Source organism: Carcharodon carcharias, chromosome 9 (assembly GCF_017639515.1).
Source record: "Carcharodon carcharias isolate sCarCar2 chromosome 9, sCarCar2.pri, whole genome shotgun sequence".
In the NCBI taxonomy this organism is placed as follows: domain Eukaryota; kingdom Metazoa; phylum Chordata; class Chondrichthyes; order Lamniformes; family Lamnidae; genus Carcharodon; species Carcharodon carcharias.
The window spans coordinates 71,712,745-71,739,726 of NC_054475.1; the positions used below are offsets into that span (position 1 = coordinate 71,712,745).

At 50.2% G+C, this 26,982-nt stretch overlaps 1 protein-coding gene across 1 annotated transcript in view; it reads left to right on the top strand.

Annotated features, from left to right (window-relative positions):
- slc25a14 (solute carrier family 25 member 14) overlaps positions 1–26,982 on the top strand; it is a 120,210-nt gene that overhangs the window by 17,586 nt on the left and 75,642 nt on the right. The window contains exon 5 of the mRNA XM_041195308.1: positions 925–1,010. Coding sequence (XP_041051242.1) covers positions 925–1,010 — 86 coding nt within the window. The remainder of the gene's footprint in view (positions 1–924; positions 1,011–26,982) is intronic.

Consider the following 26,982-nt stretch of genomic DNA (forward strand, 5'->3'; position numbering starts at 1 on the left):
TTTGTTACCACAGAAAGTAGTTGAGACCAAAACATTGTATGTTTTCAAGAAGAAGTTAGATATAGCTCTTGAGGTGAAAAGGATCAAAGGGTGTGGGGAGAAAGCGGGAGCAGACTATTGAGTTGGATGATCAGCCATGATCATAATGAATGGCGGAGCAGGCTCAAAGGGCCGAATAGTCTACTCCTCTTATTTTCTATGTTTCTCTGATCTGACTGCTCTGTGCTCATCACAAAACATAGAACCTTTAGCATAAGAGAAAGTTATTCCATCCTTCTGGTTGCTGATTTTAGGCACATCTGCTCACAGTCCAGTTACCTGTGGGTGATACCTTGAGCAATTTGAAGCCACTATCGATTTTGTTGATTCAGATAACAAAGCGTTATTGTTTATGTAAAATAAAAATAAAAATGATTTATCTAAGAAAACCATTGTAGGTATTTATTGAAGGAAAAGATTACTTGAATTAATAATTGAGGTTAGTGTAATAACAGTGATTATCAAACTGTTGACAGTGGCCCAGTGATTGTCAACGGTGTAATAACACCTGCCCAGTGTGAACAAAAATGAATTGTTTTGATTTTCATAGTGAATTTTACTAATTGACCTCCAGTGGGAGAGGTACAAGAGGAGGGGGTGAAGGTGGACATAGAACACACATTTTGCTGTTGGCTACAAGAACTGTTTGAAGCCCTGATTGAAAATACTTAAAATGAAAAAAGTATCAGAAAGAGGCTTGCAAATGTAGCCCTGAACTGGTTGGAAAGTGAGCATTGGCCTTCAATCTGGTTGTGCAAGAGAGAAGAAACTTCTGTTGTGACTTTTGATATATGTACCTTAATTTTTTTTAAGTGTTAACATTATTTCTGGTCACTGTGCCCTTGGCCTGGCTTTCCACTCATGTGAATTCTTTTTAATTTACAGATGAAACACTTCTTGTAAATATTCTGTGTGGGATTCTTGCTGGAGTAGTTTCATCCTCAATTGCCAACCCTACAGACGTTCTAAAGGTACATGGAATAACTTTCAGAAGTACAGTACACTCCAAATTCAGACCATGGGTTGAGGAGCTGTGGGCTAACGGAAACCAGGAATGTTCTTCTGCATGAATAGAAAATGTGGAAAAGCCCATCCATCACCTGGCACAGTTTCAATTTCCACATCAGGGTCATCCATCCATGTTCCCAACAGTAACAGTGTGCATTTATATTCTGCCTTTAATATAATAAAATATCCAAAGGCACTTCACAGTAATGTTAATCAAACATAATTTGACAACTGCACTAAGCAAGGAGATATTAGAACAATTGACTAAAAGCTTTATCAGAAGGGTAGATTTAAAGCTTCGTTTCAGAGGAGGTAGAAGTGGTTGAGAGGCGGAAAGGTTCAGGCAGGGATTCAGAGTTTGAGGCCCAGAGTTGAAGGCACAACCACTAATGTTGGGGCACTGAAAATGGGAACGTACAGGAGGCCACAATTGGAAGCTTGCAATAAACTTAGGGTTGTTACAGAGATAGGGAGGGGACGTGTTTAGGGAGGGATTTGAATACACAGATGAGAATTTTAAAACTGAGGTGTAGTTCAACTGAGAGCCAGTATAGGTTAACGAGCACGTGGGTTAGGATGACTCTGGATTGGGGTAAGTTTATGTGTGGGAAGCAGAGCTTTGGGTGAGCTCAGGATCGCAGGAGGCAGAAAAAGGGAGAGCAGCCAGGACAGCATTAAAATAGTTGAGTGTGGAGGTATCAAAGGTGTGGAAAATGGTTTCAGCAGTGGATGAGCTGAGGTAGGGGTGGAGATGGGCAACATTATAGAGATAGAAGTATGTGTTTTGAGAGGATATGGGGTGGAAGCTAAGATTAGGGTCAAATGCAACACCAGGATTGCAAAAGATTTAATTCAGCCTCAGGCAGTGCCCAGGAGGAGGGATGCGAGTGGGTGGCAATGGCTGAAGACATTGGCTTTAGTCTTTGCAATATTTAATCGGAGGAGATTTCTGCTTATCCGATTTTGGATGTTAGAAAAGCAGTGTGACGTAACAAAGGCAATGGAGGGATTGAGAGGGGTGGTGGGGAGGTAAAGCTGGATGTCATCAGTGTTCATGTGGAACCTGACATGTTTCTGGATGATGTTGCTGAGAGGCAGCATGTAGATGAGATGGTGTTGCTGGTGGGGCAGTGTTTGCTAAGGAAGTATCTCCTGGGGAAATATTAGAAATAGGATTGTGGGAAGTGGGAAGAAAAACCACAGCCGGTAAATCTTTAACTTAAACTGGACAAGAATGGAATCTGGCAAGTGCGATATTACCCAACTGGAAGAGGCTTTGGAGGAGGAGGATGGTGTCAGTCATGTTCAAGGCTACAGAAAGGTTAAAAAAAACAAGCAGTCTGGTTTCCCATGGTCACAGCCACTTAGGATGTTATTTATTTACTATGGTAAGTCCCCTTTCAGTACTGTAGCAGAGATGAAACCTGATTGGATGGTTAAAACATAAAATCTGGGTAAGATGGGCATGGACTTGCGAGACAAGAAAATATTGAAGGTCTCTGGAGAGGAAAGGGTGGTTGGATATTGATCGATAGTTTGCAAGGATGGAGGGGTTAAGGATTGTTCTTTTAATGAGAGGGCTGATGATAGAAGATTTGAAGGAGTGGGGATGGTACCTGAGGAGAGAGAACCAGTTTTATGTGAGTGAACATGAGGCTCAGGAAGAGAAGCTGGACAGTCAGCAGTTTGGGAGAAAGGGAGCAGGAGGTGGGCCTCATTGACAAGAGCATGAGCGGAGATAAGAGAGAAACTGGAGAAAGAAGTGAGTTCAGGGCGTGAGGGAAGTTTGGCCCAGTGGGCTAAGGTAAGGAAGAGAAACAGCAGAGGTGCTCTATTTTATCTCAGTCATAGTGACAGATCAAGCCATGAGCTCCTCGCACTTAATGTTGGAGGAGAAGGAGGAGAGAGCTTAAGAAGATGGTTTGTAGTGGAGAACAGAGGTAAGGGTTATCTTATATTCCAGAGTGAACCTGAAACAGTGCAGTTTCAATTACTGTCCATGTCTCTCATCCTTCTGCAGTGGGTAGTGTCCCTACCTCTAAGATGGAAGCTCCATGTTCAAGTCCCACTCCAGCACTTGATGGCCAGGGAACTGTTCGTAATGCAGCCAAACAGGTTGATCATTGACCTGTACAATCTTTTCAACGCATACCAATGGCAGGTGGTAAGAGTGGGAGAGATTCCTGGTCAGCCATGTGATGGCAAGAAAATTGAAGCCTTGACCGTTCACAGCTCAACCCATTGGTGGTCAGCTTCCAAGATTCTATTGACTCTGAAACAGTTCCTACAGATTAGAGGGTAGCTAGTGTAACCTCACTATTTAAAAAGGGAGGCAAAGAGAAAACTGAATTATAGACCAGTCAGCCTGAAATCAGTAGTGGGGAAAATTCTAGAGTCCATTATAAAAGATTTAATAGCTGAGCACGTGGTAAACAGTGGCAGAATCGGACAGAGTCAACATGGATTTATGAAAAAGAAATCATGCTTGACAAATCTACTGGAATTTTTTGAGGATGTAACTGGTAGAGTTGATGAGGGGGAGCCAGTGGATGTGGTTTATTTGGACTTTCAGAAGGCTTTCGACAAAGCCCCACATAGATTGGTGTGTAAAATTAAAGGGTATGGGATTGGGGGTAGTATATTGAGATGGATAGAAAAATGGTTGGCAGATAGGAAGCAAAGAGTAGGAATAAACAGGGTCTTTTTCCAAATGGCAGGCAGTGACTAGTGGGGTACTGCAGGGATCGGTGCTGGAACCCCAGATATTCACAATGTATATTAATGATTTAGATGAGGGAATTAAATGTAATATATCCAAATTTGCAGATGACACAAAGCTGGGTGGGAGGGTGAGCTGTGAGGAGGATGTAGAGATGCTTCAGTGTGATTTGGTTAAGCTGAGTGAGTGGGCAAATGCATGGCAGATGCAGTATAATGTGGATAAATGTGAGTTTATCCATATTGGTAGCAAAAACAGGAAGGCAGATTATTATCTGAATGGCTATAAATTGAGAGGGGAATGTGCAATGAGCCCTGGGTGTCCTTATACACCAGTCACTGAAGGTAAGCTTGCAGGTGCAGCAGGTGGTAAAGGAGGCAAATGGTATGTTGGCCTTCATAGCCAGAGAATTTGAATACAGGAACAGGGATGTCTAGCTGCAATTGTATAGGGCCTTGGTGAGACCACACCTGGAATATTGTGTGCAGTTTTGGTCTCCTTATCTGAAGAAGGATGTACTTGCTATAGAGGGAGTGCAGTGAAGGTTTACCTGACTGATTCCTGGGATGGCGGGACTGATATATGAGGAGAGATTGAGTCAATGAGGATTCTATTCACTGGAGTTCAGAAGAATGAGGGGGGATCTTATAAAAACATATAGAATTCTAATAGGACTAGACAGGATAGATATGGGAAGGTTGTTCCCGATGGTGGGGGAGTCCAGTACCAGGGATCACAGTCTGAGGATATGGGGTAGACCATTTAGGACTGAGATGAGGAGAAATTACTTCACCCAGAGAGTGGTGAGCCTGTGGAATTTGTTACCACAAAGTAGTTGAGACCAAAACATTGTATGCTTTGAAGGAGTTAGATATAGCTCTTGGGGCGAAAGAGATCAAAGGGTGTGGGGAGAAAGCGGGAGCAGGCTATTGAGTTGGATGATCAGCGATCATCAGAGCAGCAATCAAATCGGAGCAGGCTCGAAGGGCCGAATGGCCTACTCCTGTTTTCTATGTTTCTATAAGACTACAACATACATGTAAGTGTATGTTACCACAGCAACTTCACCTTCTTGGGGAGGCAGCTGGCAGAAAGGCCGGTGAGGATCAGATTCGTGCCATCAGCACCGGGTTCGATTCCCATTCCAGCAAGGGTAGAGAATGTGGTGCTGAGAGTTGGACCTACCTTCAGGCAGAAAACTGAAGGAGAAGTATCCCTCTAGCCACCTCCCTCACCCCAAACAAAATAATTCTTAACTCTGGGAGAGATTATTCAGTGCATTGTTGGGAGTTTTTAATAAAACTCCAAAGAATGAATCACAAAATCTCTGTGTAGAAGAGGCCCTTCGGCCCATTAGGTCTGCACCGACACGTGAAAAACACCTGACCTACCTATCTACCTAATCCCATTTACCAGCACTGGGCCCATAGTCTTGAATGTTATGATGTGCCAAGTGCTCATCCAGGTACTTTGCAAAGTACCTCCACCACCCTCCCAGTCAGTGCATTCCAGACCGTCACCACCCTCTGGGTAAAAAAGTTTTTCCTCACATCCCACCGAAACCTCTTGCCCCTCACCTTGAACTTGTGTCCCCTCATGACTGACCCTTCAACTAATGGGAACAGCTGCTCCCTATCCATCCTGTCCATGCCCCCTCATAATTTTGTACACCTCGATCAGGTTGCCCCTCAGTCTTCTCTGCTCCAATGAAAACAACCCAAGTCCATCCAACCTCTCTTCATAACTTATATGTTTCATCCCAGGCAACATCCTGGTGAATCTCCTCTGCACCCCCTCCAGTGCAATCACATCCTTCCTATAATGTGGCGACCAGAACTACACACACTACTCCAGCTGTGGCCTCACCAAGGTTCTATACAACTACAACATGTCCTCCCTACTTTTGTAATTTATACCTTGATTGATAAAAGCAAGTGTCCCATATGCCTTTTTCACCACCCTACTAACATGACCCTCCTCCTTCAGAGATCTATGGACACACATGCCAATGTCCCTTTGTTCCTCAGAACTTCCTAGTGTCATGCCGTTCATTGAATGCTTCCTTGTCAAATTACTCCTTCCAAAGTGTATCACACTTTTCAGGGTTAAATTCCATCTGCCACTTATCTCCCTATTTGACCATCCCGTCTATATATTCCTGTAGCCCAAGACACTCAACCTCACTGTTAACCACCCAGCCAATCTTTGTGTCATCCGCAAAATTACTAATCCTACCCCCCAAATAGTCATCTATGTTGTTTATATAAATGACAAATAATAGGGGACCCAGCACAGATCCCTGTGGTACGCCACTAGACACTGGCTTCCAGTCACTAATGCATGCTTCTGTCATCACCCTCTGTCTCCTACAACTAAGCCAATTTTGAATCCACTTCATCAAAATACCCTGTATCCCATGTTCATTTGCCTTCTTTATAAGTCTCCCATGTGGGATCTTGTCAAAGGTTTTGCTGAAATCTGTATAAACTACGTCAACTACACTACCCTCATCTACACACCCGGTCACCTTCTCAAAAAATTCAATCAAATTTGTCAGGCATGACCTCCCTCTGACAAAGCCATGCTGACGATCCCTGATCAAACTTTGCCTCTCCAAGTGGAGATAGATTCTCTGCTTCAGAATTTTCTCCAATAGTTTCCCCACCACTGACATGAGACTCACTCGTCTGTCGATCCCTGGCTTATCTCTACAACGATTCTTAAATAGCAGAACCACATTAGCTCCAGTCCTCTGGCACCTGCCCCGTGGCCAGAGAGGAATTAAAAATTTGGGTCAGAGCCCCTGCAATCTCCTCCCTTGCCTCCCTCAGCAGTCTGGGACACAAATCATCCAGACCTGGAGATTTGTCCACTTTTAAGCCTGCCAACACCTCCAACATCTTATCACTCCCTATATCAATTTGCTTAAGAACCTCAGAGTCTCTCTCCCTGAGTTCCATACCTTCATCCTCATTCTCTTGGGTGAAGACGGATGTGGAGTATTCATTCCACTCTCTACCGATGTCCTCTGGCTCCACCCATAGATTGCCTCCTTGGTCTCTAATGGGCCCTACTCTTTCCCTGGTATCCTCTTTCCATTGAAATACTTGGGATTTTCCCTACTTTTACCAACCAGAGCTTTCTCATATCCCCTCTTTGTTCTCCTAATTGCTTTCTTAAGCTCCACCCTGCACTTTCTGTACTCCACTCATGCCTCTTTGATTTGCTCCCTTTGTACATGCTAAAAGCCTCTCTTTTCCTTCTCATCGTACCCTGAATATTTCTGGTCATCCATGGCTCTTTGAGCTTGTTACTCCTTCCTATCATCCTAGGGGGAACATGTTGAGCCTGTACCCTCCCCATTTCATTTTTGAACACCCCCTGCTGCTCTTCTGTAGAGTTCCCCAAAAGTAGCTGCTCCCAGTCTACCTTGGCCAGATCCTGCCTTATTTTACTAAAATCCGCTCTCCCCCAATCCAAAACATTTTTTTGCAACTTGTCTATTTCTTTGTCCAGAACAAACTTAAACTGTACCATGTTGCGGTCGTTATCACTAAAATGCTCCCCACCGCCACTTCAGCCACCGGTCTGGCTTCATTCCCCAGAATTAGGTCCAGCACTGTGTATTCCCTTGTTGGACCCTCTATATATTGACCTAAAATGTTTTCCTGTACACATTTCAAGAAATCCACTCCACACAAGCCCTTAATACTATGTCTATCCCAGTTAATGTTTGGAGAGTTGAAATCACCTAATGTAATTGCCCTATTATTGTATTTACACACCTTCACAAATTGTGTACATATTTGCTCCTCAATTTCCCGCTGACTATATGGGGGTCTATAATAAACACCTAACACCTAAGGCTGCCCCTTTTTTATTCCTAAGCTATACCCACAAAGCTTCATTCGATGCCCCCTCCAAGATATCACCTCCTTATTGCAGTAACTGACTCCTTAACACATAATTCAATGCCTCCTCCTCTTTTACCCCCTCCCCTCTCTCGCCTGAAGATTCTATATCCCGGAATGTTGAGCTGCCAATCCTGCCCCTCCCTCAACCACGTCTCTGTGGCTACTATATCACAATTCCACATGTCAATCCTCACCCTTAACTCATCCATTTTACCTCTAATACTTCTGGCATTAAAGTAGAGGCCATCCAGCCTTGCCTTACTCCCTTGAAACTTAATGCAGCTGTACTCCCTCTGACTTGATTGTTTTACTGTATTATGATGTGTCCCTATTCTGCTAACATTCTGTGTCCCCTCCCCCTGCTGAATTAGTTTAAACTCCTCCCAACAGCACGAGCAAACCCGCCCGCAAGGATGTTAGTCCCGCTCCGGTTCAGATGTTGACCATCCTGCTTGTACAGGTCCCACCTTCCCCAGAAACAGTCCCAGTGATCCAGGAATCTAAAACCCTCCCTCCTGCATTAACTTTTAAGCCACGTATTCATCTGCGCTATTCTTCTATTTCTGTGCTTGCTGGCACGTGGCATTGGAAGCAATCCAGAGATTACAACCAGAGAGGTCTTGCTTTTTAGTCTACTGCCTAACTCCCTGAATTCTTGATGCAAGACCTCATCCCTTTTTCTACCTATGCCATTGGTACCAACATGTACCATGACCTCTGCCTTATCACTCTCCCCCTTCAGGATGCCCTGCAGCCGTTCAGTTGCATCCCGGACTCTGGCACCAGGGAGGCAACACACCATCCTGGAGTCTCATTGATGGCCACAGTAGCACTTATCTGTTCCCCTGACTATAGAATCCCCTATTACTGTTGCTCTTCCTCTCTTCCTCCCATCCTGGACAGACAGGCTGCTTGTGGTGCCAGAAGCTTGGCTCTGTCTGCACTCCCTGGAGGAACCAGCCTCCAAAATGGAATATTGACTTGCGAGCAGGACCCCAGGGGACTCCTGAACTACCTGCCTGTTTCTCTTGGACTGCCTGGTGTTCACCCATTCCCTTCCTTCCTTAAGTCCCTTCAGCTGCAGTGTGACCACCTCTCTAAATGTGCTATCCATGATGCGCTCAGACTCGCGGATGCTCTATAGTGTCCCCAGCCTCTGTTCCAGCTCTGAAACCTGAGCTTCCAGGAGATGCAGCTGCACATGCTTCCTGCACACACTGGTTCCGGGCACTGGAAATGTTCCCGGCTTCCCACATGGAGCACGAGAAGCACACCACGGCTTTTAGCTCTCCTGCCATGACTTATCCCTTTAAATTAAAGGCATTAAATCAAATGAGATGGTGATAGAATAGCAAAGTTGCCTGATAGTTTCAAGGGGTGGAACAAAAATAGGGTGGTAATATTTGGAAACTTGAATTGCCCGAACATAGGTTGTGAATAATATAAGGGTAGGCAGTTTCTAATATATGAAAAGGAGAACTATCACAAATTTGTTACCAGTCAAACCAGGAAATGAGCAGTGATGGATCTGGTTCTGGGGAGCGGCGAAGGGCCATTGGAGTGTGTTACAGTAAGTGATCATTTAACTCAGAGTGACTGTCAAATAATTTAATGTAAAGTAGTTAATGAAAAAGACCTGAAAATGTCAAAGATACAAATGTTCAACTGTGGAAGAGCTAATTTGAGCGATTTAGAAAGGAACCCAGCACAGGTAGATTGGAAAAGGTATTGAAGCATAAAGTAGTAATGCAACAATGGAGAATGTTCAGGGAAGGGATAGTTCCTATCAATGGGAAAAGGGGAGAATATCCAAAGCTAACGTGCTCTGGATGACAAAGGAAATGAAAAATAAAATGAAACAGAAAAAGGTTTAAGACAAATAATTCAGTTAATAATCAGGAAGCTGATGTAAAGTACAGAAGAGAATTTAAAAAGTTAATATAGGCAGATGGTCAAAAAAAACGTTACAGGAAAAGATAAGCAGGCAATGCTAAGACACAAGACAAGAGGAGGGAGGGAGGGAGGAAGAGGGGCAGCAGTGTGAGGGCCTCAAGAGGATAACAGAATGAGACTGAGGGAAGCGAGTGGATGAAAGAGTGAGACTAAAAGGAACCATTTGAGGACAGCAGAGGATAAGAGTAAGAATGAGCTGTGTGACCGCAGTAGAGGATACAAGAGTGAAACTGACAGGGAGCACTGCGGGGACAGCGAGTGGATAAAAGAGTGAGACTGAGAGTGAGCAGTGTGAGGGCAGTGAGAGGATACTAGAGTGAGACTGAGAGGGAGCAGTGAGAGGATAAAAGAGTGAGACCAAAAGGAACAGCTTAGGGGCAGCAGAGAACAGGATTGAGAGGGAGCAGTGTGAGGGCAGCAAGGGGATAAAAGAGTGAGACTGAGGGGAGCAGTGTGAGGGCAGTGAGAGTATAAAAGAGTTAGACTGAGAGGGAACGGTGTGAGGGCTGCAAGAGGATGAAAGAGTGAGACAGATGGAGCGGTGTGAGGACAGAGGATAAAAGAGTGAGACTGGGAGCATGCAGTTTGAGTGCAGTGAGAGGATAAGAGAGTGAGACTTGATGAAGCAGTGTGAGGGCAAGGAGAGGATATTATAGAGAATGAGGGGAAGCAGTTACAGGATAAAAGAGTGAGACTGTGAGGGAGCAGTGTGAGGGTAAAAGAATGAGACTGAGAGGGAGCAGTGTGAGGGCAGTGAGAGTATAAAAGAGACTGAGATGGAGCGGTGTGAGGACAGAGAATAAAAGAGTGAGACTGGGAGCATGCAGTTTGAGTGCAGTGAGAGGATAAGAGAGTGAGACTTGATGAAGCAGTGTGAGGGCAGGGAGAGGATAAAAGAATGAGGTTCAGAGGGAGCAGTGTGAGGGCAGCAAGAGGACACAAGAGAGACTGAGAGGGAGCAGAGTGAGGGCAGCGAGAGGATGAAAGAGTGAGACCAAAAGGAACAGCTTGAGGGCAGCAAAGGACAAGATTGAGAGGGAGCAGTGTGAGAGCAGCGAAATGAGAAAAGAGTGCTACTGAAAGGGAGCAGTGTGAGGGCAGCGAGAGGTTAAAAGAGCGTGACTAAGAGGGAGCAGTGTGAGGGCAGCAAGAGGATAAAAGAGTGAGACCAAAAGGAACAGCTGGAGGGCAGCAGAGGGCAAGATTGAGAGGGAGTAGTGAGGACATTGAGAGGATAAAATACTGAGACTGAGTGTGTGCAGTTTGAGGGCCGAGAGGATAAAAGAGTGAGACTGAAAGGGAGCAGTGTGAGGGCCATGAGAGGATCAAGTAGTGAGATTGAGAGGGAGCAGTGTGAAGGCCGTGAGAGGATAAAAGAGAGAGACTGAGAGGGAGCAGTGTGAGGGCAGCGAGAGGTTAAAAGTGAGAGAACAAAAGGAACAGATTGAGGACAGCAGTAGACCAGAGTGAGAGGGAGCAGTGTGAGGGCAGCGAGAGGATAAAAGAGTGAGACTGAGAGGGGGCTGTTTGGGTGCCGTGAGAGGATAATAGTGAGACTTGATAGAGCAGTGTGAGGGCAGGAAGAGGATAAAAGAATGAGACTGAGAGGGAGCAGTGTGAGGGCAGCGAGAGGATGAGAGAGTGAGACCAAAAGGAACAGCTGGAGGGCAGCAGAGGACAAGATTGCTAGGGAGCAGTGTGAGGGCAGCGAGAGGATAAAAGAGTGAGACTGAGAGCGAGCAGTGTGGGGGCAGCGAGATGATAAACGGGAGAGTTTGAGAGGGGGCAGTGAAAGGATAAGAGAAACTCAAAGGGCAGTGAGAGGATAAGAGTTAGACTGACAACGAGCAATTTGAGGGCAGCAAGAGGATAAAAGAATGAGATTGACAGAGAGCAGTGTGAGGGCAGTGAGAGGATAAGAATGAGAGGGAGCAGTGTGAGGGCAGCGAGAGGATAAAAGAGTGAGACTGAGAGTGAGCAATGTGAGGGCAGCGAGAGGATAAACGGGAGAGTTTGAGAGGGGGCAGTGAGGGGATAAGAGTGAGACTGAGAACGAGCAATTTGAGGGCAGCAAGAGGATAAAAGAGTGAGATTGACAGAGAGCAGTGTGAAGGCAGTGAGAGGATAAAGGAGTGAGACCGAGAGGGAGCAGTGTGAGGGCAGTGAGTGTGTACAAGAGGGAGACTGAGAGGGAGCAGTTTGAAGGCAGCGATAGGATATAAGAGAGACGGTGAGGGCAGTGAGAGGATTCAAGAGCGTCTGGGAGGGAGCAGTATGAGGGCCATGAGAAGATAAAAGAATGAGGTTGAGAGGGTGCAGTGTGAGGGCATCGAGAGGATAACAGAGTCAGACCAAAAGGAACAACTTGACGGCAGCAGAGGACAAGACTGAGAGGGAGCAGTGTGAGGGCAAGGGGAGGATAATGGAGTGAGCCCGGGAAGGAGCAGTGTGAAGGCAGTGGAGGATACAAGAATGAGACTGAGAGCGAGCAGAGTGAGGATAAAAGAGTATGATTAAGAGGCAGTAGGAGGGGACAGTGAGAGGACAAAGAGTGAGACTGAGATGGAGTAGTGTGAGGGCCCTGAAAGAATAAAAGAGTGAGACTGAGAGGAAGTCGTGTGAGGGCAGCAAGAGGAGAAAAGAGTGCGACTGAAAGGGAGCAGTGTGAGGTTAAAAGAGTGTGACTAAGAGGGAGCAGTGTGAGGGTAGCAAGAGGATAACAGAGTGAGACCAAAAGGAACAGCTGGAGGGCAGCAGAGGGCAAGATTGAGAGGGAGCAGTGTGAGAGCCATGAGAGGACCAAATAGTAAGATTGAGAGAGAGCATTGTGAAGGCCGCGAATGCATAAAAGAGTGAGATTCAGCGGTAGCAGTGTGTGGGCAGTGAGAGGATACAAGAGTGAGATTGAGAAGGAGCAGTGTGAGTGCAGCGAGAGCATAGAAGAGAGACACTGAGAGGGAGCAGTGTGAGGGCAGTTAGAGAATAAAAGAATGAGACCAAAAGCAACAGCTTGAGGGCAGCAGAGGACAAGATTGCGAGGGAGCAGTGTGAGGGCAGTGAGAGGATAAAAGAGTGAGACTGAGAGGGGGCAGTTTGAGTGCCGTGAGAGGATAATAGTGAGACTTGATAAGAGCAGTGAGGGAAGGGAGAGGATAAAAGAGAGGTTCAGAGGGAGTCGTGTGAGGGCAGCGAGAGGATAAAAGAGTGAGACTGAGAGGGAGCACTGTGAGGGCAGCGAGAGGATACAAGAGAGACTGGGAGGGAGCAGTGTGAGGGCAGCCAGAGGAGAAAAGAGTGACACTGAGAGGGAGCACTGTGAGGGTAGCGAGTGTATACAAGAGGGAGACTGAGGGAGCAGTGTGGAGGCAGCGAGAGGATACAAGACAGACGGTGAGGGAGCAGTGTGAGGGCAGTGAGAGGATTCAAGAGAGACGGTGAGGGAGCAGTGTGAGGGGAGTGAGAGGATTCAAGAGAGACTGAGAGGGAGCAGTGTGAGGGCAGTGAGGATAAAACAGTGAGACTGAGAGGGAGCACTGTGAGGGCAGCGAGTGTATACAAGAGGGAGACTGAGAGGGAGCAGTGTGGAGGCAGCGAGAGGATACAAGAGAGACTGGGAGGGAGCAGTGTGAGGGCAGTGAGAGGATTCAAGAGAGACGGTGAGGGAGCAGTGTGAGTGCAGTGAGAGGATACAAGACAGACGGTGAGGGAGCCGTGTGAGGGCAGTGAGAGGATTCAAGAGAGTCTGGGAGGGAGCAGTGTGAGGGCCGTGAGAAGATAAAAGAGTGAGGTTGAAAGGGAGCAGTGTGAGGGCAGCGAGAGGATAACAGAGTGTGACCAAAAGGAACAACTTGACAGCAGCAGAGGACAAGACTGCGAGGGAGCAATGTGAGGGCAAGGAGAGGATAACGGAGTGAGCCCGAGAGGGAGCAGTGTGAAGGCAGTGAGAGTATAAAAGAGTGAGACTGAGAGGGAGTCGTGTTAGGGCAGTGAGAGGAGAAATAAGTGAGACAGAGGGAGCAGTGAGGGCAGCAAGAGAATAAGAGTGAGACCAAAAGGAACATCTGGAGGGCAGTAGAGGGTAAGATTGAGAGGGAGCAGTGTGAGGACAGTGAGAGGATAAAAGAGTGAGACTGAAAGGGAGCAGTGTGAGGGCCATGAGAGGATCAAATAGTGAGATTGAGAGAGAGCATTGTGAAGGCCGCGAGTGCTTAAAAGAGTGAGATTCAGCAGGAACAGTGTGAGGGCAGTAAGAGGATACAAGAGTGAGATTGAGAAGGAGCAGTGTGAGGGCAGCGAGAGGAAAAGAGTGAGAATGAGTGGCATCAGTGTGAGGGCAGTGAGAGGATAAAAGAGTGATGCTGAAAGGGGGCAGTGCGAGGGCAGGGACATGATAATAGAGTGAGATGGAGAGGGAGCAGTGTGAGTGCAACGAGAGGATAAATCAGTGAAACTAAGGGAGCAGTGAGTGTAGTGAGAGGATAAAAGAGTGAGACAGAGGGAGCAGTGTGAGGGCATTGAGAGGATAAAAGCGTGAGACGAAAAGGAACAGCTTGAGGGCAGCAGAGGACAAGATTGAGATAGGGCAGTGTGAGGGCAGCGAGAGGAAAAAAGAGTGAGACAGAGAGGGAGCAATGTGAGGGCAGTGAGATGGGAAAAGACTGAGACTGAGAGGGGGCAGTGAGAAAATAAGAGCATGAGAGGGATCAGTATGAGGGCAGGGGGCGGAGACAAGAGTGAGACTGTGATGGAGCAATGTGAGCATAAAAGGTGAGACAGAGGGAGCAATGTGAGGGCACGGGGAGGATAAAGGAGTGAGACCGAGAGGGAGCAGTGTGAGGGCTAGCAAGAGGATAAAAGAGAGAGACTGAGAGGGAGCAGTGTGAGGGGTAGCGAGAGTATAAAAGAGAGAGTCTGAGAGGGAGCAGTGTGTGGGCTGCGAGAGGATAAAAGAGTGAGGTTCCGAGGGAGCAGTGTGAGTGCAGCGTGAGGATAAATCAGTGAGACGAAGGGAGCAGTGAGTAGTGAAAGGATAAAAGAGTGAGATTGAGAGGGAGGACTATGAGGATAAGAGTGAGACTGAGGATGAGCAGAGTGCGGGCAGTGAGAGGTTAGAAGAGTACATTGAGCGGGAGCAGCGTGAGGGCAAAAGAGTGAGACTGAGAGGCAGCAGTGTGAGGGCAGCGAGAGGATAAAATAGTGAGACTGAGAGGCAGCAGTGTGAGGGCAGCGAGAGGATAAAATAGTGAGACTGAGAGAGAGCAGTGTGAGGGCAGTGAGAAAATAAAAGAGTGAGAGGGAGCAGTGTGAGTGCAGTGACAGGATAAAAGAGTGAGACCAAAAGGAACATATTTATGGCAGCAGAGGACAAGATTGAGAGGGAGCATTGTGAGGGCAGTGAAAGGAGAAAAGAGTGAGACTGACTGGCATCAGTGTGAGGGCAGTGAGAGGATAAAAGAGTGATACTGAGAGGGGGCAGTGCGACGGCAGGGACATGATAAAAGAGTGAGATTGAGAGGGAGCAGTGTGAGTGCAACGAGAGGATAAATCAGTGAGACTAAGGGAGCAGTGAGTGTAGTGAGAGGATAAAAGAGCGAGATTGAGAGGGAGGACTATGAGGATAAGAATGAAACTGAGGGCAAGCAGTGTGAGGACAGCGAGAGGTTAGAAGAGTACATTGAGCGGGTGCAGTGTGAGGGTAAAAGAGTGAGACTGAGAGAGAGCAGTGTGAGGGAAGCGACAGGATTGAAGAGTGAGACTGAGAGGGAGCAGTGTGAGGGCAGCGACTGGATTGAAGAGTGAGACTGAGAGGGAGCAGTGTGAGGGCAGCGAGAGGATTAAACAGTGTGACTGAGAGGGAGCAGTAATGCAGGGAGAGGATAAAAGAGAGATACTGAGTGGGAGCAGTTTGAGGACCGCAAGACGATGATTGAGTGAGACTGAGAGGGAGCAGTGTGAGGTCGGTGAGAGGATAATATAAAGAATGAGGGTGGAGCAGTAACAGGATATAAGAGTGAGACTGCGAGGGATCAGTGTGAGGGCCGTGATAGGATAAAAGAGTGAGACTGAGAAAGATTAGTGTGATGGTAAAAGAGTGAGACTGAGACGGATTGGTGTGAGGTCAGAGAGAGGAGAAAAGAGAGAGACTATGATGGAGCAATGTGAGCATAAAAGAGTGAGTTTGAGAGGGAGCAGTTTGAGGACAGCAAGAGGATAATAGAGTGAGATTGAGGGAGCAGTGTGAGGGCAGTGAGGATAAAAGAGTGAGTTTGAGAGGGAGCAGTGGGAGGGCAGTGAGAGGATACAAGTGTGAGACTCAGGGAGCACTGTGAGGACAGCAAGAGGATACAAGAGTGAGACTGCGAGGGAGCAATGTGAGGGCAGTGAGGATACAAGAGTGAGACTGAGAGAGAGCAGTGTGAGGGCAGAGAGGATAAAAAAAGAGTCTGAGCTGGAGCTGTGCGAGGGTAGCAAGAGGACATGGGGCAGACAGACAGCAGTGTGTGATCCATGCAAGGACACAAGACTGAGACAGAGAGAGCTGTGTGAGGGCAGTGAGAGGTTTAAACAGTGTGACTGAGAGGGAGCCGTGAATGCAGGGAGAGGATAAAAGAAAGATACTCGGAGCAGAGTGAGGATCGCGAGAGGATAAAAGAGTGAGACTGAAAGGGAGCACAGTGAGGGTAGTGAGAGGATACAAGAGTGAGACAGAGGGAGCAGTGTGAGGGCAGTGAGAGGAGAAAAAAGTGAGACTGTGATGGAGCAGTGTGAGCATAAAAGAGTGAAACAGAGAGGGAGCCATGTGAGGGCAGGGGGAGGATAAAAGAGATCAAGAGGGAGCAGTGTGAGGGGCAGCGAGAGGATAAAAGAGAGAGACTGAGAGGAAACAGTGTGTGGGCAGTGAGAGGATAAAACAGTGATAATGAGAGGGAGCAGTGTGTAGGCTGTGAGAGGATAAAAGAGAAGTTCAGAGAGAGCAGTGTGAGTGCAGCGAGAGGATAAATCAGTGAGACGAAGGGAACGGTGCGTGTAGTGAGAGGATAAAAGAGTGAGATTGAGAGGGAGGACAATGAGGATAAGAGTGAGACTGAGGGCGAGCAGTGTGGGGGCAGTGAGAGGTTAGAAGAGTACATTGAGCGGGAGCAATGTGAGGGCAAAAGAGTGAGACTGAGAGGGAGCAGTGTGAGGGAAGCGACAGGATTGAAAAGTGAGACTATGAGGGAGCAGTGTGAGGGAAGCAAGTGGATTAAACAGTGTGACTGAGAGGGAGCAATGAATGCAGGGAGAGGATAAAAGAGAGATACTGAGATGGAGCAGTGTGAGATCAGTGAGAGGATAATATAGGGAATGAGGGGGAGCAGTAACAGGATATAAGATTGAGACTGTGAGGGATCAGTGTGTGTGCCGTGAGAGGATAAAAGAGTGAGACGGAGAGGGAGCAGTGTGAGGGCAGTGAGATGGATCAAAGAGTGAGACTGAGGGAACAGTGTGAGGGCAGTGAGAGGATAAAAGAGTCAGTGTGAGGATACAAGAGTGAGCCTGAGAGGGAGCAGTGTAAGGGCAACAAGGGGATACAAGAGTGAAACAAAAACAAAAATACCTCGAAAATCTCAGCAGGTCTGGCAGCATCTGCGGAGAGGAGCACAGTTGACGTTTCGAGTCTGAATGACCCTTCAACAGAACTAAGTAAAAATAGAAAAGAGGTGAAATACAAAAGTGAGTTTGAGAGGGAGCAGTGTGAGGGCAGTGAGAAGATACAAGAGTGAGACTGAGAGAGAGCAGTGTGAGGGCAGGGAGTAGATAAAAGAGAGAGTCTGAGAGGGAGCAGTGTGAGGGCAGCAAGAGGATAAAAAAAGAGAGAGGTTCAGTGGGAGTAGTGTGAGGGCTGTGAGAGGATAATATACAGAATAAGGGAGCAGTAACAGGATAAAAGAGTGAGACTGCGAAGGAGTAACGTGAGGGTCACGAGAGGATAAAGAAGTGTGACTGAGAAGGAGCAGTGTGAGTGTAAAAGAGTGAGATTGAGGGGGAGCGGTGTGAGGGCAGAGAGAGGATAAAAAAAGAGTCTGAGCTGGAGTTCTGTAAGGTAGTGTTGGGACCTGGGGCTACACAGACAGAGCAGCGTGTCATCCATGCAAAGATACAAGACTGAGATGGAGAAGGAGCTGTGTGAGGACAGGGAGAGGATAAAATAATGAGACTGCAAGGGGAGGAGGGATGAGACTATGTTTGAGTTGGGGAGGAGTGCAGGAGACTGCATATGTCGGTGGTGTGCGAGAGACTGAGTGTGTCTTGTGGGGAGGTACGCAAGGCACTGTGTGTCGGAGAGAGGAGCACGAGGCATTGTGTGGGGCATAGGAGCACGAGAGACTGTGTGCCTTGAGGGAAGGAGCACGAGAGAATGTGTGTGTGTCTTGGGAGGGAGGAGCGCACGAGACTGCGTGCCTGTCTTGGGGGGAGGTGTGCAAGTGACTGTGTGTGGGTTTGGAGTGAGAGAGACTGACTTCCGGCGGAGGAGTGTGCAATGCTCTGTGTCTTGTGGGGGGAGGAGCGTAAGAGACTGTGTGTGTTCGGGAGGAGTGCAAACGACTGTGTGTGTGGGGAAAGAGTGCAAGAAACTGGATGGCTGTCAGGGAGGAGTGCGGGAGACTGTGTGTCGGGAAAGTGTGTTATGTATCGGGGACGTTACGAGAGACTGTGTGGGTGTCGGGGAAGAGCACGAGAGAATGAGTGTGTCTTGGGAGGGAGGAGTGCAAGCGACTGTGTATGTGTGTGGGGAAGAAGTGCAAGCGACTGTGTGTGTGTGTGTGTAGGGAAGGAGTGCAAGCGACTGTGTGTGTGTGTGTGGGGAAGGAGTGCAAGCGACTGTGTGTGTGTGGGGAAGGAGTGCAAGCGACTGTGTGTGTGTGGGGAAGGAGTGCAAGCGACTGTGTGTGTGTGGGGAAGGAGTGCAAGCGACTGTGTGTGTGTGGGGAAGGAGTGCAAGCGACTGTGTGTGTGTGGGGAAGGAGTGCAAGCGACTGTGTGTGTGTGGGGAAGGAGTGCAAGCGACTGTGTGTGTGTGGGGAAGGAGTGCAAGCGACTGTGTGTGTGGGGAAGGAGTGCAAGCGACTGTGTGTGTGTTTGGGGAAGGAGTGCAAGCGACTGTGTTTGGGGAAGGAGTGCAAGCGACTGTGTGTTTGGGGAAGGAGTGCAAGCGACAGTGTATGTGTGGGGAAGGAGTGCAAGCGACTGTGTGTGGGGAAGGAGTGCAAGCGACTGTGTGTGGGAAAGGAGTGCAAGCGACTGTGTGTGGGGAAGGAGTGCAAGCGACTGTGTGTGTGTGTGGGGAAGGAGTGCAAGCGACTGTGTGTGCGTGTGTGGAAGGAGTGCAAGCGACTGTGTGTGTGTGTGGAAGGAGTGCAAACGACTGTGTGTGTGTGTGTGTGTGTGTGTGTGGAAAGCTTGCAAGCGACTGTGTGTGTGTGTGTGGAGCAGGAGTGCAAGCGACTGTGTGTGTGTGTGTGTGGTAAAGGAGTGCAAGCGACTGTGTGTGTGGGGAACGAGTGCAAGCGACTGTGTGTGTGTGTGGGGAAGGAGTGCAAGCGACTGTGTGTGTGTGTGGGGAAGGAGTGCAAGCGACTGTGTGTGTGTGGGGAAGGAGTGCAAGCGACTGTGTGTGTGTGGGGAAGTAGTGCAAGCGACTGTGTGTGTGTGGGGAAGGAGTGCAAGCGACTGTGTGTGTGGGGAAGGAGTGCAAGTGACTGTGTGTGTGTGGGGAAGGAGTGCAAGCGACTGTGTGTGTGGGGAAGGAGTGCAAGCGACTGTGTGTGTGTGGGGAAGGAGTGCAAGCGACTGTGTGTGTGTGCGTCTGTGTGGGGAAGGAGTGCAATCGACTGTGTATGTGGGGATGGAGTGCAAGCGACTGTGTGTGTGTGTGTGGGGAAGCAATGCAAGCGGCTCTGTGTGTGTGGGGAAGAAGTGCAAGCGACTGTGTGTGTGTGTGGGGAAGGAGTGCAAGCGACTGTGTGTCTGTGTGTGGAAGGAGTGCAAGCGACTGTGTGTGTGCGTGTGTGTGGGGAAGGAGTTCAAGTGACTGTGTGTGTGTGGGGAAGGAGTGCAAGCGACTGTGTGTGTGTGGGGAAGGAGTGCAAGCGACTGTGTGTGTGTGGGGAAGGAGTGCAAGCGACTGTGTGTGTGTGGGGAAGGAGTGCAAGCGACTGTGTGTGTGTGCGGAAGGAGTGCAAGCGACTGTGTGTGTGTGTGTGTGTGGGGGGAAGGAGTGCAAGCGACTGTGTGGGGAAGGAGTGCAAGCGACTGTGTGGGGAAGGAGTGCAAGCGACTGTGTGTGTGGGGAAGGAGTGCAAGCGACTGTGTGTGTCTGCGTGTGGAAGGAGTGCAAGCGACTGTGTGTGTGTGTGGGGATGGAGTGCAAGCGACTGTGTGTGTGTGGGGAAGGAGTGCAAGCGACTGTGTGTGTCGTGTGTGCGTGTGTGTGGGGAAGCAGTGCAAGCGACTGTGTGTGTGGAGAAGAAGTGCAAGCGACTGTGTGTGTGTGGGGATGCACTTCAAGCGACTGTGTGTGTGTGTGTGTGTGTGTGTGTGGGGAAGGAGTGCAAGCACCTGTGTGTGTGTGTGGGGAAGGAGTGCAAGCACCTGTGTGTGTGTGTGGGGAAGGAGTGCAAGCACCTGTGTGTGTGTGTGGGGAAGGAGTGCAAGCGACTGTGTGTGCGTGTGTGTGTGGGAAGGAGTGCAAGCGACTGTGGGTGTGTGTGGGGATGCAGTTCAAGCGACTGTGTGTGTGTGGGGATGCACTTCAAGCGACTGTGTGTGTGTGGGGAAGGAGTGCAAGCGACTGTGTGTGTGTGTGTGTGTGTGGGGAAGGAGTGCAAGCACCTGTGTGTGTGTGTGTGGGGAAGGAGTGCAAGCACCTGTGTGTGTGTGTGGGGAAGGAGTGCAAGCGACTGTGTGTGCGTGTGTGTGTGGGGAAGGAGTGCAAGCGACTGTGTGTGTGTGGGGATGCAGTTCAAGCGACTGTGTGTGTGTGTGGGGAAGGAGTGGAAGCCACTGTGTGTGTGGGTGGGGAAGGAGTACAAGGGACTGTGTGTGTGTGTGGGGAAGGAGTGTATGTGACTGTGTGTGTTTGGGGAAGGAGTGCAAGCGACTGTGTGTATGTGGGGAGGGAATGCAAGCGACTGTGTGTGTGTGCGGAAGGAGTTCAAGCGACTGTGTGTGTGTGTGTGTGTGTGGGGGGAAGCAGTGCAAGCGACTGTGTGTGTGTGGAAAGAGTGCAAGCGCCTGTGTGTGTCTGTGTGGGGAAGGAGTGCAAGCGACTGTGTGTGGGGAAGGAGTGCCAGCGACTGTGTGTGTGTGTGGGGAAGGAGTGCAAGCGATTTTGTGTGTGTGTGCCAGTGGAAGGAGTGCAAGCGACTGTGTGTGTGTGCGTGTGTGGGGAAGGAGTGCAAGAGACTGTGTGTGTGTGTGTGTGTGTGTGTGTGTGTGTGTGTGTGTGTGTGTGTGTGTGTGTGTGTGTGTGTGTGTGTGTGAGAGAGTGTGGGGAAGGAGTGCAAGCGACTGTGTGTATGAGTGTGGGGAAGGAGTGCAAGCGACTGTGTGTGTGTGTGTGTGTGTGTGTGTGGATGCAGTTCAAGCGACTGTGTGTGTGTGTGGGGAAGGAGTGCAAGCGACTGTGTGTGTGTGTGTGTGTGTTTGTGTGTGGGGAAGGAGTGCCAGCGAATGTGTGTGTGGGGAAGGAGTGCAAGTGATTGTGTGTGTGTGTGTGTGTGTGTGTGTGTGTGGAAGGAGTGCAAGCGACTGTGTGTGTGTGTGTGTGGGGAAGGAGTGCAAGCGACTGTGTGCGTGTGTGTGTGTGTGGGGAAGGAGTGCAAGCCACTGTGTGTGTGTGTGTGTGTGTGGAAGGAGTCCAACCGACTGTGTGTGTGTGTGTGTGTGGAAGGAGTGCAAGCAACTGTGTGTGTGGGGAAAGAGTGCAAGATACTGGATGGGTGTCAGGGAGTGCGGGAGACTGTCGGGAAAGTGTGTTATGTGTCGGGGACGTTACGCGAGACTGTGTGGGTGTCGGGGAAGAGCACGAGAGAATGTTTGTGTCTTGGGAGGGAGGAGTGCAAGCGACTGTGTGTGTGTGGGGAAGGAGTGCAAGCGACTGTGTGTGTGGGGAAGGAGTGCAAGCGACTGTGTGCGGGGGCAAGGAGTGCAAGCGACTGTGTGTGTGTGTGTGGGGAAGGAGTGCAAGTGACTGTGTGTGTGAGTGTGGGGAATTAGTGCAAGCGACTGGGTGTGTGTGTGGGGAAGCAGTTCAAGCGACTGTGTGTGTGTGGGGAAGGAGTGCAAGCGACTGTGTGTGTGTGGGGAAGGAGTGCAAGCGACTGTGTGTGTGTGTGGGGAAGGAGTGCAAGCGACTGTGTGTATGGGGAAGGAGTGCAAGCGACTGTGTGTGGGGAAGGAGTGCAAGCGACTGTGTGTGTGTGGAAGGAGTGCAAGCGACTGTGTGTGTGTGTGTGTGGAAAGAGTGCAAGCGACTGTGTGTGTGTGTGGAAAGAGTGCAAGCGACTGTGTGTGTGTGTGTGTGTGTGTGGAAAGCTTGCAAGCGACTGTGTGTGTGTGTGGAGCAGGAGTGCAAGCGACTGTGTGTGTGTGTCTGGTAAAGGAGTGCAAGCGACTGTGCGGGGAAGGAGTGCAAGCGACTGTGTGTGTGGGGAAGGAGTGCAAGCGACTGTGTGTGTGTGGAAGGAGTGCAAGCGACTGTGTGTGTGTGGAAGGAGTGCAAGCGACTGTGTGTGTGTGGAAGGAGTGCAAGCGACTGTGTGTGTGTGGAAGGAGTGCAAGCGACTGTGTGTGTGTGTGGGGAAGGAGTGCAAGCGACTGTGTGTGTGTGTGGGGAAGGAGTGCAAGCGACTGTCTGTGTGTCGGGGGAAGGAGTGCAAGCGACTGTGTGTCTGCGTGTGGAAGGAGTGCAAGCGACTGTGTGTGTGTGTGGGGATGGAGTGCAAGCGACTGTGTGTGTGTGGGGAAGGAGTGCAAGCGACTGTGTGTGTCATGTGTGCGTGTGTGTGGGGAAGCAGTGCAAGCGACTGTGTGTGTGGAGAAGGAGTGCAAGCGACTGTGTGTGTGTGGGGATGCACTTCAAGCGACTGTGTGTGTGTGTGTGGGGAAGGAGTGCAAGCACCTGTGTGTGTGTGGGGAAGGAGTGCAAGCACCTGTGTGTGTGTGTGGGGAAGGAGTGCAAGCGACTGTGTGTGCGTGTGTGTGTGGGGAAGGAGTGCAAGCGACTGTGTGTGTGTGTGGGGATGCAGTTCAAGCGACTGTGTGTGTGTGGGGAAGGAGTGCAAGCACCTGTGTGTGTGTGTGTGTGGGGAAGGAGTGCAAGCACCTGTGTGTGTGTGTGTGGGGAAGGAGTGCAAGCACCTGTGTGTGTGTGTGGGGAAGGAGTGCAAGCACCTGTGTGTGTGTGTGGGGAAGGAGTGCAAGCGACTGTGTGTGCGTGTGTGTATGGGGAAGGAGTGCAAGCGACTGTGTGTGTGTGGGGATGCAGTTCAAGCGACTGTGTGTGTGTGTGGGGAAGGAGTGGAAGCCACTGTGTGTGTGGGTGGGGAAGGAGTACAAGGGACTGTGTGTGTGTGTGTGTGGGGAAGGAGTGTAAGTGACTGTGTGTGTTTGGGGAAGGAGTGCAAGCGACTGTGTGTATGTGGGGAGGGAGTGCAAGCGACTGTGTGTGTGTGCGGAAGGAGTTCAAGCGACTGTGTGTGTGTGTGTGTGTGTGTGTGTGTGTGTGTGGGGAAGCAGTGCAAGCGACTGTGTGTGTGTGGAAAGAGTGCAAGCGCCTGTGTGTGTCTGTGTGGGGAAGGAGTGCAAGCGACTGTGTGTGGGGAAGGAGTGCCAGCGACTGTGTGTGTGTGTGGGGAAGGAGTGCAAGCGACTGTGTGTCTGTGTGTGTCTGGGGAAGGAGTGCAAGCGCCTGTGTGTGTGTGTGGGGAAAGAGTGCAAGCAACTGTGTGTGCGTGTGTGTGTGTGGAAAGAGTGCAAGCGACTGTGTGTGTGTGAGGGGAAGGAGTGCAAGCAACTGTGTGTGTGTGTGGGTAAGGAATGCAAGCGACTGTGTGTGAGTGTGGGGAAGGAGTGCAAGCGACTATGTGTGGGGAACGTGTGCAAGCGACTGTGTGTGTGTGTGTGTGGGGAAACAGTGCAAGCGGCTGTGTGTGTGGGGAAGCAGTGCAAGCGACTGTGTGTGTGTGGGGAAGGAGTGCAAGCGACTGTGTGTGTGTGCGTCTGTGTGGGGAAGGAGTGCAAGCGACTGTATGTGGGGGATGGAGTGCAAGTGACTGTGTGTATGTGGGGAAGGAGTGCAAGAGACTGTATGTGGGGAAGGTGTGCAAGCAACTGTGTGTGTGTGTGTGTGGGGAAGCAATGCAAGCGGCTGTGTGTGTGTGGGGAAGAAGTGGAAGCGACTATGTGTGTGTGGGGGAGGAGTGCAAGCGACTGTGTGTCTGTGTGTGGAAGGAGTGCAAGCGACTGTGTGCGTGTGTGTGGGGAAGGAGTGCAAGCGACTTTGTGTGTGTGGGGAAGGAGTGCAAGCGACTGTGTGTGTGTGTGGGGAAGGAGTGCAAGCGACTGTGTGTGTGTGGGGAAGGAGTGCAAGCGACTGTGTGTGTGTGGGGAAGGAGTGCAAGCGACTGTGTGTGTGTGTGGGCAAAGAGTGCAAGCGACTGTGTGTGTGTGGGCAAGGAGTGCAAGCGACTGTGTGTGTGTGGGGAAGGAGTGCAAGCGACTGTGTGTGTGTGCGGAAGGAGTGCAAGCGACTGTGTGTGTGGGGGGAAGCAGTGCAAGCGACTGTGTGTGTGGAAAGAGTGCAAGCGACTGTGTGCGTGTGTGTGGGGAAGCAGTGCAAGCGACTGTGTGGGGAAAGAGTGCAAGCAACTGTGTGTGTGGGTAAGGAGTGCAAGCGACTGTGTGTGTGGGGAAGGAGTGCAAGCGACTGTGTGTGTGGGGAAGGAGTGCAAGGGACTGTGTGTGTGGGGAAGGAGTGCAAGCGACTGTGTGTGTGGGGAAGGAGTGCAAGCGACTGTGTGTGTGGGGAAGGAGTGCAAGCGACTGTGTCTGTGGGAAAGGAGTGCAAGCGACTGTGTCTGTGGGAAAGGAGTGCAAGCGACTGTGTGTGGGGAAGGAGTGCAAGCACCTGTGCGTGTGTGTGGGGAAGGAGTGCAAGCGACTGTGTGTGTGTGTGGTGAAGGAGTGCAAGCGACTGTGTGTGTGGGGAAGGAGTGCAAACGACTGTGTGTGTGTGTGGGGAAGGAGTGCAAGCGACTGTGTGTCTGCGTGTGGAAGGAGTGCAAGCGACTGTGTGTGTGTGTGTGGGGAAGCAGTGCAAGCGACTGTGTGTGTGGAGAAGGAGTGCAAGCGACTGTGTGTTTGTGGGGATGCACTTCAAGCGACTGTGTGTGTGTGGTTAAGGAGTGCAAGCGACTGTGTGTGTGAGTGTGGGGAAGGAGTGCAAGCACCTGTGTGTGTGTGTGTGGGTAAGGAGTGCAAGCACCTGTGTGTGTGTGTGGGGAAGGAGTGCAAGCGACTGTGTGTGCGTGTGTGTGTGGGGAAGCAGTGCAAGCGACTGTGTGTGTGTGGGGATGCAGTTCAAGCGACTGTGTGTGTGTGGGGATGCACTTCAAGCGACTGTGTGTGGAGAGGGAGTGCAAGCGACTGTGTGTGTGTGTGTGGGGAAGGAGTGCAAGCACCTGTGTGTGTGTGGGGAAGGAGTGCAAGCACCTGTGTGTGTGTGGGGAAGGAGTGCAAGCGACTGTGTGTGCGTGTGTGTGTGGGGAAGGAGTGCAAGCGACTGTGTGTGTGTGGGGATGCAGTTCAAGCGACTGTGTGTGTGTGTGGGCAAGGAGTGGAAGCCACTGTGTGTGTGGGTGGGGAAGGAGTACAAGGGACTGTGTGTGTGTGTGTGTGGGGAAGGAGTGTAAGTGACTGTGTGTGTGGGGGGAAGCAGTGCAAGCGACTAAGTGTGTGTGTAAGGAGTGCAAGCGACTGTGTGTGTGTGTGGGGAAGGAATGCAAGCGACTGTGTGTGTGTGGGGAAGGAATGCAAGCGACTGTGTGTGTGGGGAAGGAGTGCAAGCGACTGCGTGTGTGTGGGGATGGTGTGCAAGTGACTGTGGGTGTGTTGTGTGCGTGTGTGTGTAGGGAAGCAGTGCAAGCGACTGTGTGTGTGAGTGTGGGGAAGGAGTGCAAGCACCTGTGTGTGTGTGTGTGGGGAAGCAGTGGAAGCCACTGTGTGTGTGGGTGGGGAAGGAGTACAAGGGACTGTGTGTGTGTGTGGGGAAGGAGTGTAAGTGACTGTGTGTGTTTGGGGAAGGAGTGCAAGAGACTGTGTGTATGTGGGGAGGGAGTGCAAGCGACTGTGTGTGTGTGCGGAAGGAGTGCAAGCGACTGTGTGTGTGTGTGTGTGTGTGTGTGTGTGTGTGTGTGTGTGTGGGGAAGCAGTGCAAGCGACTGTGTGTGAGTGTGGGGAAGGAGTGCAAGCACCTGTGTGTGTGTGTGTGGGGAAGCAGTGGAAGCCACTGTGTGTGTGGGTGGGGAAGGAGTACAAGGGACTGTGTGTGTGTGTGGGGAAGGAGTGTAAGTGACTGTGTGTGTTTGGGGAAGGAGTGCAAGCGACTGTGTGTGTGTGTGTGTGTGTGTGTGTGTGGGGAAGCAGTGCAAGCGACTGTGTGTGTGTGGAAAGAGTGCAAGCGCCTGTGTGTGTCTGTGTGGGGAAGGAGTGCAAGCGACTGTGTGTGTGTGGGGATGGAGTGCAAGCGACTGTGGGTGTGTTGTGTGCGTGTGTGTGGGGAAGCAGTGCAAGCGACTGTGTGTGTGTGGGGAAAGAGTGCAAGCAATTGTGTGTGTGTGTGCCTGTGGAAGGAGTGCAAGCGACTGTGTGTGTGTGTGCGTGTGTGAGGGGAAGGAGTGCAAGCAACTGTGTGTGTGTGTGGGTAAGGAATGCAAGTGACTGTGTGTGAGTGTGGGGAAGGAGTGCAAGCGACTGTATGTGTGGGGAACGTGTGCAAGCGACTGTGTGTGTGTGTGGGGAAGCAATGCAAGCGACTGTGTGTGTGTGCGTCTGTGGGGAAGGAGTGCAAGCGACTGCGTATGTGGGGATGGCGTGCAAGCGACTGTGTGTGTGTGGGGAAGGAGTGCAACCATATGTATGTGGATAAGGTGTGCAAGCAACTGTGTGTGTGTGTGTGTGGGGAAGCAATGCAAGCAGCTGTGTGTGTGTGGGGAAGAAGTGCAAGCGACTGTGTGTGTGTGTGGGGAAGGAGTGCAAGCGACTGTGTGTCTGTGTGTGGAAGGATTGCAAGCGACTGTGTGTGTGCGT